We start from the raw sequence: 20,158 nt of genomic DNA on the forward strand, positions 1-20,158 counted from the left end.
CCAGGTCAGAAGGAGCTGAGCAGCAAACAAGGGGGCCCTGCCCCAAGCTCGGTGCCACCCCCACCCCAGCATGCCACGGGATTCTTTGGCGCCCCTCCCCAGTGGCCTGGGCATTCCCTGTAGGTGACGCTCCATCCGGAGTGACCCAGGTGGGCCTGCCAGACATCACCTGCCTGAGATCACCCAGGAAAGCAGCCTAGCCGGGCCACAGGGAGTGCGGCAGTGGGGGAACGTTCTGACCACCCATGTGCACTGCCGCAGGCCAGAGACTGTTCTCAGAACTCTTAAGGCCAGGCTTGCAGCCATCTGAGCAAACTGAGGACTAAGGACCTAAGGGAACACTGTGTGAGCTGCCTCTGAGCAGAGGTGAGACTGGAAGTGGCCCCTGCCCTGTGCTCTGCATGTCCTTGGGGTTGGGCATTCCTCCTGGCCAGAGAATGGTCCACTCAAAGCGGATGCCTGGGCCCCCTAAGTCCCTCTCAGAGATTGGCTTTTCTAGGGGCCCAGGAAGGGTTGGAGGCAGCTGAGCTATGTCTCGGTGAGGGCCTCCAGGCTGAACCAAGTCATGTCAACCCCCTTCGAGTCAAGGACTCCGTGCCCCTCCCCACAAGGAAGATGCACTTGGCACCATCACGAGCCAACCTTTGAGCTGCTCTACTGGACAGCAACATAAAGGGACAGCGCTGGGCCCGTCCACGCTGCCCACCTTCTCGGCCTGGCAAACACCGTGGCGGCCTGCTGGGTGGTGGCATCTCCTAATGGGTGGGCGGACAGCGTGGGTGTGCCATGGAAGAGGACATGTTCCTTCCTATGAGGAAGGAACACAAGCAGAAGTGCGGCTGCAGGCAAACATGGCCCTGGCCCGCCAGCCCCGCCCGCAAGGCTGCCTGCACCTGCTGGGGACTCGGGAGACAGCCAGCAGCCCAGGGCAGGGTTCACGCAGATACACCTGATTTATTTTGGAAACAAGTGCCTCCGGGAATCACCGTTGCATTTTCAAAATATCTAAGGCTGTTTGGTCTTCCCCACGCCTTCAGTCCTGCCATGGCCAGTTTCAACACCCAGTCGTCCTTCCAGGACCCCAGGCCTGGAGGCTGTAGGAGAGATCACTGCCTTGGGGGCAGCTTGCCCAGTTTCTTGAGCAGAACCGGCTGCTCCTCTGGACAGGGCGTGTGGTGAGGCCGCCCCAACACCCGCGGGAAGAGATAACAGCGAAGGAAAGCACTTTTCAAGGGGGTGCCTGCCTGGTGGCGGAGGTCTTGGGCTAGCTCTCCCCGGATCCATGGCCAGGGGCTCCTGCGGCCCCAGGAGGAGTCAGGCTGCCGAAGTATTCCTGCAGGGCCAGCAGGGCCCGGAAGCGGTGCGAGATGGTGTTCTTCTCAGCCTTGGGCATCTCCGCATACCTGGGGAGGACAGCGAGAGCTCTGATGGAGCCCGGCCGACTGTGGGCCCAGCCCAGCCCACGCTCCGAGCCCCCACCAGGCGCAGCCCCCAGCTCCTGGGAGGCAGTTAATCTATCATCTGTCTATCTGTCCGTGTGTCTGTCACTCTTCATTTGAAAGGCAGAGACAGAGACCTTCCATTGATTGGTTCATGCCTCAAATGCCTCTAACAGCCAGGAGCCAGGAACTTAACGGAGGTCTCCCACATGGGTGGCAGGGACCCAACTCCCAGGGTGTGCGCCAGCAGGAAGCAGAGCCAGAGCTCGCACCAGGCTCTCAGGATGCTGGCGTCCAAGCAGCATCTCAGCCACTGTGCCAGGTGCCTGCCCCTGGGGACGGGGCTTTGACGGACTGATCAACACACCACCTTGGGAGCAGACACTGTGGCACAGCGAGTGAAGCCAGCCACTCTGCTTCTGACCCAGCTTCCTGCTAATGAGCCCAGGCAGCAGCAGACGGCTCAAGTACTTGGGTCCCTGACACCCACACAGACCTGAATGGAGTTCCTGATGACTGCTTCATGTGGCCCGCCCCTGGCTGTTGGAGGGATTTGGGGAGCGAACCAGGTGATGGAAGATCTCTCTCTCTCTTTCAAATAAAAACTTAAAAAAAAAAAAAAAAGACACCACTTGGGATGCCTGCATCCCACGTCAGTGCCTAGGCGGGAGTCCTCACTGCAGTTTCGATCTCGCACAGGAGGCAGCAGGTGATCGCTGAAGTGGCCGGATCCCTGCCACCCTGTGGGCCACCTGGATGGAGTTCCTGGCTCCTGGCTTCACCCTGGCCCAGCCCTGGCTACTGCATGCAGGCATTTGGGGCTTGGGCCAGTGGGTGGGAGATCTCTGCCTGCCTGTTTAAAAAAAAAAAAAAAAAAAAAAAAAAACCTTGCTCTGGCATGTCCAAAAGTTGTCAAGGGAGGCTGGGGACAGGGATGAGCTGTGTGTTTGATCAGCTTTGTCCTCTGTTGACAGGAAGCAGTGAGGTCTGACACAGCAAACACAGCAGCTCCTCCAATGCAGTGGGCGGGCTGAGAACAGAGCCGCTGGCAGGGGGCCCATCCTCTATGCCAGGACTCTGGCAAGGCAACAACCCACTCCCCTGTGACCTTCATCCTTATGTGTCCAGTCCAGCAGCCACTAGTCACATGTGACTATTCAGAGGAATGACAACTGAATTAGAGTAATTTCATTTGTCAGTCTCACCCCATTTCAGCTGTCCTACATGTGGCTGGTGGCTGGCCATGTGGACAGTGCAGACACAGAACATTTCTGTCACCAAACAGCTCCCTTGGGCAGCACAGCTTCAGTGTCCTTAGCTCTGCCAGGCCCCAGGCTACACCCCTCAGGCCTAGAAAGCCCAATTCCAATAACGGTCAGTGTATGGCCTTGATGGGGAGTTGGAGAATCTACAAAACTGTCAGGTTTGTAAATGACAGGTCAAGGCAAGGAGGGAAGCCACTGGTCACACAGCTGCTCCCAAGTGGACCAGAGCCCCAGAGCCCAGACTCAGCCCCGCCTGGCTGCCTCCTCTGCGGAGGCCTGGGCCACTCAGATTCCTGGTGTCCATCCCAGCACAGCTGCCTTCAGCCGGAACGGCATCCTCAGAGCCCGTGCCCACCCCCACCCACATGCCTGCACCAGGGCGGGGCACAGGCCCCGCCTTACACCCAGGGGAAGACATTGGGGTTCTTACGTCTGCTCATATCCATCAGGCTGGAAGCAGGGGTCCCAGCCAAAGTCCCGGGAGCCTCGGGGTACCACAATCCGGCCCTGCCAAAGAAGGGGGCAGGTGTGTCACTGGGCGTAGAGGACATGCACCAGCGGAGCAGCCGCCAGTGTGCACTGGGCTAGTGTGCAAATTTGCCTAAATCATATTTACTCACAACGCAGGTTCAAAGGATATGTAGTGCTTGTAAATGCTTGCTGACAACATAAAGTGCAGAGCAGGGCAGCACTCCACGCACACACAGGGTGGCCCTCGTACTCAGCTGGTCCACTAATCCTATGAGGGCCACCTCACATTTGACAACCTGTGACCTCACTGAAGGAAAATGAGTCAACTTTGGGAAACTGACAGAAGGCAATTTCTGGGGCTGCTGTCTGGCCCACTGGTGAACACAGCTGTTATGTTGTGCTACCAGAGTACCTGGGTTCGAGTCCTGGCTCTGCTCTAGATCCCAGTTTCCTGCTAACCCTGGGAGGCAGCAGGTGATGGCTCAAGTACTTGGGCCCCTCTGACCCATCAGGGCAACCTGTTCCCAGCCCCAGATATTGTGGGCATTTGGGGAGTGAACCAGTAGATGGGAGTTCAGTCTGTGTCTAAATGATGAAAGAGGGGCTGGCCCTGTGGCGTAGCGGGTAAAGCCACCGCCTGCAGTGCCAGCATCCTATTTGGGCGCTGGTTCCAGTCCCAGCTGCCCCACTCCTGATCCAGCTGGGAAAGCAGTGGAGGATGGCCCAAGTGCTTGGGCCCCTGCACCTGTGTGGAAGACTCAGAAGCTCCTGGCTCCTGGCTTCAGATTGGCCCAGCTCCAGCCGTTGCGGCCAACTGGGGAGTGAATCAGTGGACAGAAGAATCTCTCTCTCTCTCTCTGTAACTATACCTTTCAAATAAATACATAATCTTTAAAAAAAAATTTTTTTTTTCTCCTGGGAAGGGTCTTTTGCAGACACTCCCTCTGCCTGCTGCTGATACAGCATTTCTCAAACCCAAGAGGAGCTCCAACAATGAATGGAACACGGTATCCTAAAAATAAGTGCACAGCAGCGCCCAGCTCACAAGAGCTCAGCACATGGAGGGGCGGGGGTGGGGCCAGGCACAGTGACACAGTGTTGGGCCACTTGCATCTCATATGGGAGTGCCTGGTTCAGTCTCGCCTCTGGTTCCAATCCAGCTTATTGCTAATGTGCACCAACAGATAATGGCTCAAATAGTTGAGTCCCCGTCGCCCATGTTTGAGACATGGATGGAGTTCCTGGCTCCTGGCTTTGGCCTGGCCCAGCCCTGCCTGTTGCAGCCATCTGGGGAGTGAAGCCAGCAGATGGAAGATCTCTTTCTCTTTCAAATAAATAAAAACAAATACATGTCTAAAAAAACTAAACACTGGCTGCCATAGGCAAATCCCACGAGAGAACCAATACAGTGAAATGTCATGTTGTCATCAAAGTAAAAAAACAAAACCTAGCCTAAAACATACAAGGTGACAGACAATGGGGATTATCCTCATAAGGTCAAGTGATGCAGCTCAAAGGTGATCTCTGCTTCTTCCAGTGGGGAGGCTGTGTGCCCGAGGCCAGTTACTGACCCTCTCTGAACCTCACCCCCTTGAGCAGCTTCAGAAGGCCAGGCAGTATTCTCAGCACCAGGGGCACAGCCGGCCTAGCCCTGCCTTCCGACCATGGATTGCTTAAGCAAAACAGGCATCACCCCAGTAAGCAAACTGATGATCGCTGCATGCAAAGTGCCTTAAAGGGAACAGGGTGTTGAGCTCCGGAAGGGCAGATGGAGTGACTGGGATGGGAAGCGCGGGGAAGGCCATTGTGAGGACGGGATGCTTTGGCCACATAAGGGCTAGAGCAAGGTGGCTGCAGGCGCGGACCAGGCGAGGTGAAGGTCCTGGCGCATCTGATCTGCTGGAAGCAGTGTAGCTGACGTGCCGGTATGGACGAGGTCATCCAGTGCGGCAGAGTGGACAGGGAGTGGACAGGTGAGAGCAAAACGAGATGAAGAAACAGGGCTGGCAAGGAACCAGGTCCATGAAGCAGAGCAATGACGGGGAACGGAAAGGACCGCGGTGACCGTGTCAACAGGGCAGCTGTGCTTGGGCAACCACAGGAAGGGGTGGTTACACGTCTGAGCTTTCGAGAGAAGTGGACATTTCTGTAAACAGAACACAACTGATTTGTGACCATTTAACCAGGGGGCTGGCACAGTAGCACAGTAGGTTAAGCTTCCGCCTGAGGCGCCAGCATCCCATATGGGCGCTGGTTCAAGTCCCGGCTGCTCCACTTCCAACCCAGCTCTCTGCTATGGCCTGGGAAAGCAGCAGCAGATGGCCCAAGTCCTTGGGCCCCAACACCTGTGTGGGAGACCTGGAAGAAGCTGCGGGCTCCTGGCTTCAGATCAGCGCAGCTCCGGCCATTGTGGCCAACTGGGGAGTGACCCAGCGAATGGAAGACCTCTCTCTGTCTCTCTCTGCCTCTCCTTCTCTCTCTGTGTAATTCTGACTTTCAAATAAATAAATAAATCTTAAACAAACAAAAAAGCAACTTTGACTAGGCAATATGATCCACCAGTTGCACTTGTGGGTTTTTATCCCAAAGAACTGGAAACAGGATTGTGAAAATTTCTCTGCACTCCCATGTTCACTACAACATTACTCACAATAGCCAAGAGGTACCTATGTGTCTACAAATGGAAAAGGGATAAAGAAAATACAATCTAGGCACACAGTAGAATATTATTCCACCTTAAGACTGTAGGAAATTGGAGCCCGCACTGTGGCGTAGCACCCTAAGCACCCTAAGCTGCCTGTGATACCAGCATTCCATATGGGTGCCAGCTGGTGTCCTGGCTGCTCCCTGCTGATGGCCTGGGAAAAGCAGCAGAAGATGGCACCAATGTTTGGGCCTTGTCACCCGAGTGGGAGACCCGGATGAAGCTCCTGGCTCTTGGCTTCAGCCTGGCCCAGTGTTGGCTGTTGCAGAGTTGGGCAGTGAACCAGAGATAGAATATCTCTCTCTCTCTCTCTGTCTCTCCTTCCCTCTCTCTGTAACTCTGACTTTCAAAGAAAGAAAGATTAAAAAAAAAAAAAAGATTGTAGGAAATACTGCCGTATGCGGTGACATGGATGGACGCTGGCGGTGACATGGATGGACGCTGAGGCCACTATGCTAAGTGACCCATGCCGGTCACAACAGGGCAGCAGTCTATGACTGTACTTCTATGAGGACTGTAAAGTGGTCACTCAGAAATAAGGAGAATGAGGGCTGCCGGGGGCTGCCAAGTGCGACAGGGCAAGTTGCTCAGTGAGTTTCAGATGGGCAGGAGGAAAAGCCCTGGAGACCCGGGGCACGGCACGTGGACGTGCTGGCTGCCGCTGCACCGCACGCTCAGACACAGCGCAGTGCCACGTTCCCACCCCCGCCGTCACCACCACCTTCAACACACGTGGAAGCAGCAAGGTAGAAGGAGTCCGAGTGGGCAGCCCCGCAGAGCCTCTGGCTTTTACCCCGCGCACAGGGGGACATTCTTCCTGCCGCAGGAAGAATGGATGGGGCCGGGGGAGCTGGTTGGCCCGAGTCTTCCAGACCCTGAGAGAAGCAGCTGCACCCCAGGGTCTGACAGGCGGGCATGGGGGCTGAACAGCAGCCGGAGGAGGAATGAGTCCGAGTGAGAATTAAGATTCTACATGCACATAAGGTCAGGAAGGATGTAGACAGTCAAAGGCGGCTGCAGCCTTGGCAGCTTGGAGAAGCCCGGGCTGAGGGGGTTGGGGGTTGGCACCTTCAGTGTGTACTTGGCCTCTAGGCACAGCGCGAGATCTGGGTCTGTCAGGCAGACCTGGCCTCAGGAGCCCACGGGTCAGGGACGCTTCAGGACTGGCATCACCCCTCCCTGCAGTGCCCTGGGAGCCTCTCAGCAAGACCCCGGGGGCAGTCGACTCTGCTGGAGCGCCCTCTGGTGGCAAGTGCGGGAACAACAACAGGTGGGGGGGTACGCACCGAGGTCCGGCCCCGGAACAGGCGCACGGGCTCGCTGGGGTCCCCGGTGCTGAAGGCGAATGTGCAGAGCGCATAGGCTGACTTGTCCTCAAAGCCGGCCAGGAGCTGGTGGAGACCTGCGGGCGGGTGCGGTGATGGCTCAGTGCACCTGTCCTGCCCACTTCCTACACTGTCCCTGGAAGCCCCCCAAGGGTGGGGAGGAAGGAGCCCCCAAACTGGATGGGTGAGGGCGCTGGGTTCGAAGCTGAAGGCTGTGAGTAGGGAAGGCTCCCCTGGCACAGGCTTTGCGATACACAGGAAATCTGCCCGTGCAGGGTGGCTCTTGGTTCACCTGTAAAAGGCTTTCCGCTACCACCAAGGAAATCTACACGTGATCACACAACACTAAGAAATTATTATTACTCCAGCTGGTTAATGGTTTTTCACCTTTTAGAGATAATAGGCTGAAGAACTTCAAAGAGATGACTTTGGGATTTGCTTTAAAATACTGGACTGGGAAAAAATTGTGTGAGGGGCCAGGGTGGGTACAGATGTCGCGAGACAGGCCTGATGCCGATCACCGGGAAGCTGGGCAGGTGATGGGGAATGGGGTTCACTACCCCACTGCTCATTTTTAGTTTTAATTGACAAATGGCAGCTACATACATTTATGGTCATCCTAGTCCACTGTTGTATAGGACTGACATGCTCACAACAGCAAGTGTTTTTCAAGAACCTAAAGCAGGGAGCGTTCTGGCCTACGCCTGTGAGTGAAGGGCACGAATTGCCGGGGCCTCCGAGGAGCTGCCCCTGAGCCCGAGGCCAGCCCCTGGCCGAGGTCAAGCCAGCAGGCAATTGCCAGGGTCAAGTCCCTTGAGACCCACAATCAACTTCAGCCCCTTTGTCCCTCAGTCACAGCTCCCGAAGCCCCTCCCCCACCTTGGATACTCTGCAATCAGGCAGGTGCGAGCGGCAGGTTATGGACAGGGAACTGGTGGGGCTGGCACGAGGAACTGCTGATTAGCAGCTGGGGTACCCCGGATTCCCAGTGCTCAACAGATGTGAGGGGAGCAGCAGAGGGGAGAATACCTTCAGGCTTCAGCTTCTCCAGAAACCACTTTCTGCAAGAGAAGTAAAGGCGGTCAGACGCAGGGCCGGGCGGACGTTCCCTCTACCGAGACCGCGCGCCAGGCCAGTGAGGGCGGGCAAATGCAAACGAACAGCTCCAACCCAAACGCAGAGCAAGAATCTAACGGGGAAAAAGGGGACGAAGGCCAACAGGCAGCACACAGAAGACCCGATAATGCACGTGGTGACACTCCACAGCCCCCAGACTGCCAAACACTAAAAGGGCCTGAGAGTGCGGGCGCGGGTGTGCAGCGACACACCCTGCGGGGCTTCGTGTGGCTGCTGCTGCCTTGGCAGACTGCCTGGTCAGCCGTGAGCTGGACATACACACGCGCAAACCCAGCACCAGCACCTCCACGCGTGTGCCCCTGGGGTACCTGCATCCTAGACACACACAAAGACCTCCCGAGGGGGACCACACACTAAACAGCTTTTAAATCAGTTTTTAGATCTCAACCTCCTTATTTCCTCTTTCCTGAAACCGATCTCTGAATGTACTCCTCAGATGGGTAGGCGCCCGTTTCCCATCGACTTACACAACCACATTCTCACGTACGAAGGAAAGGGCCGCCTCTCCTTGTACCCCTAATCCTCCCCCTGGACGATCTGGAATATCCACGCTGATGCCAAGACAGTGAGTGACCCACGGGATCCGCTAACCAATCGCTGCAGTCCTGGAGCAGCTGTGGCGAGGCCCAGCAAGGAGGCGGGGGCAGGGCACTCACATGTAGGGGCCGGGGAGTCCGCCGAGGGCGTTGAAGCACAGACAGGTGTCCTCCACCAGTACAGGTCCCTGCACCTGCAGCACAAGGACATGGAGCCCTGAGACCAGGAGCAGGCTCCATCTCTGCCCTGAACGCCAAGGTCACCAGGCTGGGGCCAAGCAGCAGCTGACAGAAGCCCATCAAGAGCCAATAACTCATCTCGGCTTTTTCTCAGAGATGAGGACACCAAAACCTTTTGCCTGCTGCAGGCAAAGCAATGGAAGCGCTGGGATTCACACCCAAACAGCCTGGCTCTTCCTAAAGTGCTCCTGCTCAGCTCCCCAGGGAGGTGAAGATGATGTGGGGAGAAGGTGGGGCTGAAATGTATGTCTTTGGGAATTGGGAAAGAGGCTTGGGGGGGGGGGGGATATGTGTGTGTGAGTGTGTGCGTGCATGTGTGTGTATGTGTGAATGAGGCAGACAGCACGCAGCCGAGGGTGGGAGTGGGAGAGTGTTCCAAGGCCAACAGTAACTGCCTAGCTGGGTCTGGGCAGGTCCCTGAAGGCACAAAAACGGTGCCCACTCTACCACCGTCTGTCTGTCCCCAGGAGCCACCAGGACGATGACCAAGGGGGACAAGTGTAGAACACACACCTGGCGAGCCGCCTCCTGACACTTCTGTATGGAGATCTCATCCGGCTCTCCCTGGTACTCCGGCACTTATCAGGAAAACAGACACACACAGTCAGGCCACCCAAAGACAGAGAAAGCAAAATATCTTTTAAAATTGAAACAAAATCAGACATACGGTCAATTTTCTGTGCCTCCAAAGTGCACGGAAACTTATCTCCTAGGATCTGAATGACCTGTTCCAAAATGAAAGAACATTCATCACCACCCACCTGCACTCCCCGTGCCACAGCTATCACCACCCTTCCCAGCAGGTGCTCTCCTGCCAGCCCCCCAAGGCCACCCCAGCAGGTGAGAGCGCCCCTCACTCCTCTGCTCCCCTTCCTTCAGCTCTCTGCTGGTGCCAACCCAACCCCTAGCCAGATCACCCGCTTCCCTTCTCAAAGCTCTCAGAAACCATACTCATCCGCCTAGGCCAGCGGCTACCCACCATTCAGGAAGACTGCAAACTCAGATAGGGAGATAAATATTTCTTTTCCCTGACAGGGGCTGGTGCTGTGGCACAGCAGGTAAAGCTGCTGCCTGCGGTGCCGGCATCCCATACAGGCACTGGTTCACTGATACCTAATCAAAATGTAGCCTTTTTTTCTTTTTAATTTTCTTTCTTTTTTTTTTTTTTTTCAGATATTTTATTTGCAAGTCAGAGTTACACAGAGAGAGGAGCGGCAGAGAGAGAGAGAGAGAGGTCTTCCATCCACGGGTTCACTCCCTAATTGGCTGCAACGGCCAGAGCTGCGCCAACCCAAAGGCAGGAGCCAGGAGTTTCTTCCAGTTCTCCCATGAGAGTGCAGGGACCCAAGAAGTTGGTACATCTTCTACTGCTTTCTCAGGCCATAGCAGAGAGCTGGATCAGAAGCGGAGCAGCTGGGACTCACACTGGCACCCATATGGGATGCCGGCGCTTCAGGCCAGGGCGTTAACCTGCTGTGCCACAGCACTGGCCCCTTTAATTTTCATTTATTTGAAAGGCAGAGAGATATAGAGAAAAACAAACAGAGATCTCTCATCCGCTGGTTCAGTCGCCCAGATGCCCACAGCAGCTAGAGCTGAACCAGGCTAAAGTCAGGAGCCCAGAACTCAATCCAGTCTCCCACGTGGTGCAGGGACCCAAATACTTGAGATATCACTACTGTCTTCCAGAGCATGCATTAGCAGGAAGCTGGAACTAGAAGCAGACCCAGGACTTGAACCTGGCACTGTGACATATGGGACATAGGCATCCGAGGCAGTGTCTTAACCGCGGCACCCAGCACCCACCCCCAGAGCCTTCTTCAAATGTGGGAGACCCTTAGCCAGCGCCGTGGCTCAACAGGCTAATCCTCCACCTTGTGGCGCCGGCACACCGGGTTCTAGCCCCGGCACACCGGGTTCTAGCCCCAGTCAGGGCGCCAGATTCTATCCTGGTTGCCCCTCTTCCAGGCCAGCTCTCTGCTGTGGCCAGGGAGTGCAGATGGAGGATGGCCCAAGTCTTTGGGCTCTGCACCCCATGGGAGACCAGGAGAAGCACCTGGCTCCTGCCATCGGATCAGCGCGGTGCGCCGGCCACAGCGCGCCAGCCGCGGCGGCCATTGGAGGGTGAACCAATGGCAAAAGGAAGACCTTTCTCTCTGTCTCTCTCTCTCACTGTCCACTCTGCCTGTCAAAAAAATAAAAATAAAAATAAATAAAATAAAAATAAATAAATAAAAAAAACAAATGTGGGAGACCCATGTTCTCAGAGAGAAGCTTGAGGTCTGGCATCTGGCATGGACTGTTCAGGGTGGCACTCACTGTCTGCCTCACTGGTTGTTCTCAGGATTCCCAAACCCTTTGTCAGCGCGGGGCTGTGGCTCTTGAGAAGGCCACCCTGTCTGCCATCAGTCATGAGTGCACCCCATTGGCCTGCCTCGGATCCATCCAGTGTCGGTCACCATCTGCTTCCCACACAGGTCCCACCTCCTTGGATATGGCTGATGAGTTGGGGCAACTCCTCTCCCCTTTATTTTATTCCACTTGAAAGGCAGAACAAGAGAGAAAACGAGAGACAGAAAGATCTTCCATCTGCTGGTTCATTCCCCAAATGCCTACGAAAGAGCCAGGGCTGAGCTAGGCCAGAGCCAGGAGCCTGCAACTCCATCCAGGTTTTCACATGGGTGGCAGGGACCCAAGTACTTGAGCCATCATCTGTTGCCTCCCAGGATGTATTAGCAGAAGGCTGAATCAGGAGAGGCATAGCGGGGACTTGAACCAGCACTCTGATAGAAGATGCAGGCGTCCCAAACAGTGGCTTAACCTGCTGTGCCACAGTTGCCTGCTGCATGGGGCAAACCTTTGACCCAAGCATGGTCAATCAGAGCTGGCGTCCGGCAGAAGGCTCATTGTCCCCTCTACCAGCAGGGAAGAAAGCAGAAAGACCCACAGGAGGAGCAGCCAGCTAACAGGACGAGACAGGCCTGTCAGGGCCATCCTCGCGGCCTGTGGGTACAGCCAGGGAGCAGCCTGCATGGGCTCCGTATCTCTGATCCCAGCAGTCCTCACGGCTAGCCGCACGCTCCCTATAGAAGAGACTGGGTCTAAAGCCTTCTTTAGTCTTCTCTACAGCACTCTGAAGCAGATGCTCCACATCATTCTGTTGGGGCTCAGAAAATAATCCCCCAAAGCATGGCTCTTTGGGGCCCTGAAGAAGCCTCAAACAGCAAAGCCTTTCTCTAAACCTCCCTGTCTTTCTGCTGTTTGCTCCCCTCAAGGGAAGCCAGAGAAAACAGAATTTCCCAATGCAGGTCACAGAAACTAAAACCCTTTTCCCCAAAGCAGGCCACAAATCCCAAAAATACTACTCTGGCTGGCGCTGCGACTCACTTGGCTAATCCTCCACCTGCGACGCCGGCACACCAGGTTCTAGTCCCGGTCAAGGCGTTGAATTCTGTCCCGGTTGCTCCTCTTCCAGTCCAGCTCTCTGCTATGGCCCGGGAAGGCAGTGGAGGATGGCCCAAGTGCTTGGGCCCTGCACCCGCATGGGAGACCAGGAGAAGCACCTGGCTCCTGGCTTCAGATCGGCTCAGTGCCATCCATAGCAGCCATTTGGGGAGTGAAGCAACAGAAGGAAGACCTTTCTCTCTGTCTCTCTCTCTCTCATTGTCTAACTCTGCCTGTCAAAAAAGAAAAAAAAAATACTACTCTAATATCGCCCTGCCTGTCTTGGACCTGGCCCCAGCCATGATTCACTTTCGGAGCGAACCAGAAGATCTCTGCCTTTCAAATAAATAAATCTTTAAAAAGACCCCCGTTTCGGGACCAGTGCTGTGGCATAGTGGGTAAAGCCACTGTCTGCAGTACCGGCATCTCATATGAGTACCTGTTCAAGTCCCGGCTGCTCCACTTCCAATCCAGCTCTCTGCTAAGGCCTGGGAAAGCAGTGGAAGATGGCCCAAGTCCTTGGGCCCCTGCACCTGTGTGGGAGACCTGGAAGAAGCTCCTGGCTCCTGGCTTCCCAGCTCTGGCTGTTGTGGCCATTTGGGGAGTGAACCAGTGGATGGAAGACCTCTCTCTCACTCTCGCTCTCTCTCTCTCTGCCTCTCTGTATCTCTGCCTTTCAAATAAATCCTAAAAAAAAAAAAAAAAAAAAAAAAAAAAATCTCGGAAGGAGTCTTTCTGATCAGGAAGAAATGCTACACACAGACGTAAAGGCATTGGGTTATATAGCTTTTGTCCAATCACATTTCTAACATATTTGGCCATGCTTCATCAAATATAAGCATAAAAATGAGAGATTCCGGGCAAATACTGCCAAGTAAACTAAGTCTCCCACTTGGGACACCCCATCCCCATTCCATATCAGAGTGCCTGGTCTGAGTACTGGCTACTCCACACTATTTTTTTTTCTTTTATATATTTGAAAGTTACAGAAGGGAGAGAGAGAAATCTTTCATACACTGGTTCAAGGGCTGGGCCAGGCCAAAGCCAGGAGCCAGGAGCTTCTTCCAGGCCTCCCACATGGGTGGCAGGGGCCCAAGCACTTGGGCCATTCTCTTCTGCTTTCCCAGGCCATTAGCAGGGAGCTGGATCGGAAGTGGAGCAGCCGGGCCTTAAACTGGTGGTGCCCGTATGGGATGCCGGTGCTGCAGGAGGCAGCTTTAGCCGCGACGCCACAGCACGGGCCCCTGCTCCAAGCTCTGATTAGCCTTCTGCTAATGCACTGGGAGGCAGCAGATGACAGCCCAAGGGCTTTAGTTTTCTGCCACCCAAGGGTGAGACTGCATGTTGTTCCTGGACGCTGGCTTCCGCCTGTTCCTACACTGGTGTTGGGGGCCCTTGGGGACTGAAGCAGCAGTCTGTGTCATCCTGCCTTTCAAACGAGTAAAGGTTTAAAAGGGGAGGGGGAGGAGCTTTCTCTAAACGGTTTGCTCCTGTGCATGCAAAATTGATTAAATCCATTTGCGATGCTCTTCCCCTGCTAACACGTGTCTTGGCGCTGAAGCGGCCTCTATGAGAGGAAATGGATCACCCCTGTCTTTCTGCACCGTCCCATTTCACAGATGAGGAGGGAGGCTGAGGACAAGATTCCTGGACCATTTAGGGGCTTGGACTGCTCAGTCTAGACCCCCGCCCCCCACCCTCTCTGTCCCCGAAACTCCTCGACCAGGAGCAGGATCTGGATCGGTGCCAGAGCAGCGAAGGGGCCCAGTTTGGAGCCTAACTCTGTAAGTGACCTTTGAGACAGATGACAAAGACACTGCTACTCTGGCGCCACTGTCCTCAGAGGCCCCGCGTCCCGACCTGTCAAAGCCCGCATCATCCCTCTCCAACCCGGGGGCGGCCCCACTCCTCGGCCGGCGCCTCCTCGGGCCCCGGTCCCTTCCAAGCAGCCGGGTCCTGACCCATCATTCCCGGCGGACCCAGCTGGCCATGCTCCCGCCACACCTCCTCCCGGAAGCCGCTTCTGGCTCCTTACTCCCGGCCGCCTGCCGGTCGACCCCCTCCCCCGACATCATCCCAGCACCTCCTCCAGCTTCTTGGCGTTCCCGGTGACAAACACGATCTTCTTCCCAGCAAAGGAGGCCGCCATGATGAGCGGCGGGAGCCCGCGCAATCCCCAGAAGCCTCTTGGCCGGCAGTCGCGGAGCACTTCCGGGGAGCGCCGGAAGAGGGCGGCTTGGTGTCCGCTCTCCCCGCGGGGTGGGCGGGCAGCCCGGGCAGCCCGGGAGCCGACGTTGCAGGCGGGCAGCCCGGGAGCCGACGTTGCAGGCGGGCAGCCCGGGAGCCGACGTTGCAGGCGGGCAGCCCGGGAGCCGACGTTGCAGGCGGGCAGCCCGGGAGCCGACGTTGCAGGCGGGCCGGGGACGCAGGGTAGCCGCCGACGGACCCGAAAGCTGAAGCGCCCGCGCGCAGGGCGCCCGGGATGCTGCTGAGACTCCTCGGGAGCACAGCGCCCCTTTCCCTGAGGGGCCGAGCGCTGGACGGGAAGTGGAGCAGGGACTCGAACCAAGGCCCTGTGATGGGGCGTGTGGGTGTCCCGAGCCGAGTGTTAACTGCCCTGTTAAATGCTCACCTCCATAGGTAACTTTCCGGGATGGGGAGCAGCTGCTCTTGACCTCCCAGGCGTGATGAAGCTGCCTGGTTTTCAGCTGCAGTCAGCAGGAATGTGTGCACAGGAGCCTTTTTCTTCAAGAGGATGATGGCGGAGCAGCAGGGCACATGCAGGGCCGGCTCTGCCAACGTCTGTGGCAGCTCCTCTGGGGCGGGGGGCACTGGGAGTCTGGAGGCCTCTCGATGCTTGATTGGCCAATTTCCTTCATGCTGTTGCTCTCTGATAACCTCAGTGAACTTTCTTAGACCCCAGGATTGTCCTCAGCAAACCTACTATCTCCTGGATGTCTACAGCTTCAGCTCCAGGCTCAGGCTAGGAAGAGCTTGTCAGGGATGTGGGTGTAGCCACCAGTGTACCACACACAGATATGATGGACCACAGTCAGTGCTGAGAACTGTGATTTATTTTATTTATTTGAAAGGCAGAGAGAGCTGGATCAGAAATAGAGCAGCTGGGACTTGAACTGACACTGAATTTTTACTTTTTTAATTATTTTATTTAAAAGGCAGAGAGATAAAGACAGATGTCTTCTGGGGCTGGAGCTGTGGTGTAATGGGTAAAGCCACTGCCTGCAGTGCAGGCATCCATATGGCGCTAGTTATTCCGAGCTGCTCCACTTCCGATCCAGCTCTCTGTTATGGCCTGGGACAGCAGAATAAGATGACTCAAGTGCTTGGGCCCCGGCACCTGCATGGGAGACCCAGAAGAAGCTCCTGGCTCCTGGCTTCAAATCAGTGCAGCTCCGGCCATTGCGGCCATCTGGGAAGTGAACCAGCAGATGGAAGATGTCTCGATCGATCGATCGATCTCTCTCTCTCTGCCTCTCTGTAACTCTGCTTTTCAAATAGATAAATTAATTTTAAAAAATAGACATCTATCCATTGGTTCACTTCCCAAATGCCTGCAACAGCCAGGACTGCGACAGGCTTAAGCCAGAAGCCTGGAACTCAATTTGGGTTCCCCACATGGGTGGCAGCAACCCAAGCACTTGAGCCATCACTTGACACCTCCCAGGGTGAGCACTGGTGGGAAGCTGGAATTAGAAGCAGATGTGGAACTCAAACCCAGGCATTCCCATATGGGATGGAGGTGTTTACAGCTGCTACACCAAATGCCAGCCCTGTGTTTCCACTTTAGCTAGACCTCACTCAACCTGAGGGCTTAGCACTCAGGAGGGAGAAGATATGTGAACACTCAAGATTGTAAGGAAAAGTGTGTGTGTGTTTGTGTGTGTGTGAGTGCACGCGATCAGTCAGGACTCTTGGTTGCAAATGATAGAAATCTTCTTAGGCAAAAACAGAACAAAAAAAGAAATACATTGGTTATATATTGGTTCACCTAATTGATGAGCTCAGGTATAGTCAAGTTCCTAGCTGCTCTGAATAGAAAGGAAAAGCATCCCATTACTTATTCATTCAACAGTTGGCCTGTGCTAGAGTTTAATGTGAATTTGTATCCCCTTCAGCAAGGAATATGCCAGAACATCCCTGAAATTGCCTCCCTTCACTAAGGGAGAAACAGCTAAGCAAAGGAGCTTGTCGGTCCTGCTATTCTGTCTCTGCAAGAGTTGATGAATTCACCCTCTCCAGTCCACGCCCACTGCTGCCGTCCTGAATCCACCACTGTTCTGTTCTTGCCCGGCCCGGGCCGCAGCTGCCTCCCTGGCCTCTCTGCCACCTTCCAGCCACCCGTCCTCAAGTCCATCTGCAACCTTACATGACATTTGTGAGTTCCAGGACTCAGAACTCCAAGTGAAAGCTATAAAAATGGTACTTGTTTGAGGCCACAAGGGAGAGTTTGGTGACAGTTTGTTGCTTTGCCCTTCGACACATTTTTTTGTGTGGACAACTTATATGCAAATTTGTCTTAATTTTTACATTTTAATATAGAAAAGCTCAAACTTAAAAAACACTGGGGCCGGTGCTGTGATGCAGCAGGTTAAAGTCCTGGCCTGCAGCACCAGCATCTCCTATGGGCACTGGTTCAAGTCCTGGCTGCTCCACTTCTGATCCAACTCTCTGCTATGGCCTGAGAAAGCAGTGGAAGATGGCCCAAGTCCTTGGGCTCCTGCACCCACGTGGGAGACCCGGAAGAAGCTCCTGGCTCCTAGCTTCAGATCAGCTCAGCTCTTGCTGTTACGGTCATTTGGGGAGTGAACTAGCGGATGGAAGACCTCTCTTTCAAATAATAAAATAAATCTTAAAAAAAAAAAAATGAATGAGCCCCTATACAGTTATCACCCAACATCAATAATTATCAACAATGTCATTTTTATTTCAACTATCTTAGGATTTTTTGCTTATTTAAAAATTATTTCTAGAGGTGAGCATTTGGAGCAGTGGTTAAGATGCCACTTGGGAAGCCCGCATCCCATGTCTGGAATGTCTGGGTTCCTGTATCAGCTATGCTCCTGATTCCAGCTTCCTGCTAATGGGTACCCCAGGAAGCATCAGGGAATGCTTCAAAATGGCTCAAGTGCTTGGGTCCTTGCCACCCATATGAGAGACCAGATTGCATTGAGTCTCCTGGCTTTGGCCTGGTACAGCCCTAGCTGTTGTTGACATTTGGAGAGTGAACCACTGGATGGAAAATCTGTCTCGCTGCTTTTCAAATAATAATAATAGTAGTAATAATAATAAAAAGATTTAGTTCATATTTAGGCTCCAGGTGTTTTTTATAAAACAATTTAATTGAGCATTTTATAGGTCTTAAACATTTTTTAATTTATTTTTATTTTTTGACAGACAGAGTGGACAGAGAGAGAGAGACAGAGAAAAAGGTCTTCCTTTGCTGTTGGTTTACCCTCCAATGGCTGCCGCGGCTGGCGCACTGCGGCTGGCACACCGCGCTGATCCGAAGCCAGGAGCCAGGTGCTTATCCTGGTCTCCCATGGGGTGCAGGACCCAAGCACTTGGGCCATCCTCCACTGCCTTCCCGGGCCATAGCAGAGAGCTGGCCTGGAAAAGGAGCAACCGGGACAGAATCCGGTGCCCTGACCGGGACTAGAACCTGGTGTGCTGGCACCACAAGGCGGAGGATTAGCCTATTGAGCCACGGCGCCGGCCAAACATTTTTTTAAACATTAAGATTATTTTTATTTGGGGCCAGTGCTGTGGCGTAGTAAGTTACGCCTCCGCCTGCAGCACTAGCATCCCATATGAGTGCCAATTCATGTCCAAGCTGCTCCACTTCCAATTCAGCTCCCTGCTAATGGCCTGGGAAGGCGGTGGAAGATGGCCTAAGTGCTTGGGTCCTTGAACCCATGTGGGAGATTTGGAAGAAGCTCTTTCTGTAACTCTGCCTCTCAAATAAAAATAATCTTTAAAAAAAAAAAATAAGAGTGACAGAGAGAGGGAGCAGTAAAGATAATCTTCCATCTGCTTGTTTACTTCCCAAATGGCTATGTATGGGCCAGGCCAACACCAGGAGCCAGAAACTCCATCCTGATCTTTATCGCATGGATGGCAAGAACCTCAGTACTTTTGCCATTTCTGCTGCCTTCCCAGGTGCATTAGCAGGAAGCTGGATGGGAAGCAGAGCAGCTGGGATTCCCACAGGTGCTTCCATATGGGGTGCTGGTGTCAAGCATGGCTTGACTGCTGCGCCATAAAGTCAGCCCCAGCTCCTAAACATTTACAGGAATTTAAAATCTACACTCCCATGGGGTTGGCCTTGTGGTGTAGTGAGTAAAGCTGCTACCTGCAGCACTGGCATCACATATAGGTGCCAGCTCTAGTCCTGGCTGCTCCACTTCCGATTCAGCTCCCTGCTAATGCACCTGAGAAAGCAGTGGAAAATGGCCCAAGTCCTTGGGTCACTGCCATGCATGTGGTAAAGATCAGGATGGAGTTTCTGGCTCCTGGCTTTGGGAGACACAATGCTGCCCACATGGGAGACCCAGTGAAGCTCCTGGCCTCTGGCTTTGGATTGGTCCAGCTCCTGCCATTGTGGCCATTTAGGGAGTGACCCAGCAGATGGAAGCTATCTCTCTCTGTCTCTGTAACTCTGCCTTTCAGATAAATAAGTATTTTTTTTTTAAATAAAATCTAAACTCCCTGTGGTTGCATCAAATGCTTACTCTGGAAAACTGGATCATAATTTGTCTGTAACCTAATAAAGCTAGTTTTGTTTTTAAAATAGATATGACTGCAGGTGTGAGTAAAAAATACATCACAATTTACAATTTATTTAAAAGCAAAATGTGTTCTCCCTCCCTCTCATTTTATTTTTAAACTTGAAAGGCAGTTATTTATTTGGATGGCTGCAGTGGCTGGGTCTGGACAAACTGAAACCCGGCGCCAAGAACTCCATATCCGGTCTCCCACATGGGTGGAGGAGGCCCAGGTACCTGTGCCTTCTGCTGCCTTCCCCCGCCTTCCCCCGCCTTCCCCCGCCTTCCCCCGTGCATAAGCCGGGAACCGCATTGTCAATCTCAAGCGCCTTTTTTGTACTTTTCCTACATTTTCATAAACACTCTGTGGTATTTCTTAGTGATTTTAACTTTCTTAAGGATGTATTTATTTATTTATCTTCCATCTGCTGGTTCACTCCCCAAATGTCCGCAACAATGGGTCTGGGCTAGGTCGAAACCAGGAGTTTCTTCCGAGTCTCCCACGTGGGACCAAGAACTTGGGCCATCTGCTGCTGCTTTCCCAGGCCATAGCAGGGAGCTGGATGGGAAGAGGAGCAGCCGGGACTCGAACCGGCGCCCATGTGCAATGCCACTGCACATGGCGGCTTCACCCGCTGCGCCACAGCGCCAGCCCGTTTAGTTTTTTTTTTTTAAGCCACATTACATGTTGTACATAACCGTTTGCGAAAATTTTCACCTAGCATTTTTTTACACCCCGGAAGTACAGCTTCGAAAAATTGAAGCCGGCCTGCCAAGTGCGTGGCCTGGGCGGGGTGGGGTAGTGGGCGGGGCTT

At 54.1% G+C, this 20,158-nt stretch overlaps 1 protein-coding gene across 1 annotated transcript; it reads right to left on the reverse strand.

Moving 5' to 3' along the window:
- Positions 1-935: 935 nt before the first annotated feature.
- On the reverse strand, positions 936-14,771 carry ITPA (inosine triphosphatase). The gene is made up of 8 exons (XM_062203935.1): positions 14,645-14,771; positions 9,785-9,842; positions 9,631-9,695; positions 8,998-9,071; positions 8,234-8,265; positions 7,166-7,281; positions 3,135-3,211; positions 936-1,403 (listed from the first exon to the last, which is right to left on the reverse strand). The coding sequence occupies exons 1-8, from the start codon at positions 14,708-14,710 to the stop codon at positions 1,265-1,267; spliced, it is 627 nt and encodes a 208-aa protein (XP_062059919.1). The 5' UTR covers positions 14,711-14,771; the 3' UTR covers positions 936-1,264.
- Positions 14,772-20,158: the final 5,387 nt, after the last annotated feature.

This window comes from Lepus europaeus, chromosome 10, assembly GCF_033115175.1.
Source record: "Lepus europaeus isolate LE1 chromosome 10, mLepTim1.pri, whole genome shotgun sequence".
Classification (NCBI taxonomy): Eukaryota; Metazoa; Chordata; class Mammalia; order Lagomorpha; family Leporidae; genus Lepus; species Lepus europaeus.

Coding starts and splice junctions, on each gene's coding strand:
- ITPA (XM_062203935.1), bottom strand. CDS start 14,710: ATGGCGGCCTCCTTTGCTGGGAAGAAGATCGTGTTTGTCACCGGGAAC. Junction 9,843..14,644: donor ACGCCAAGAAGCTGGAGGAG/GTGCTGGGATGA, acceptor ATTTTGGAACAG/GTCATTCAGATCCTAGGAGA. Junction 3,212..7,165: donor TGTTCCGGGGCCGGACCTCG/GTGCGTACCCCC, acceptor CTTCTTTGGCAG/GGCCGGATTGTGGTACCCCG.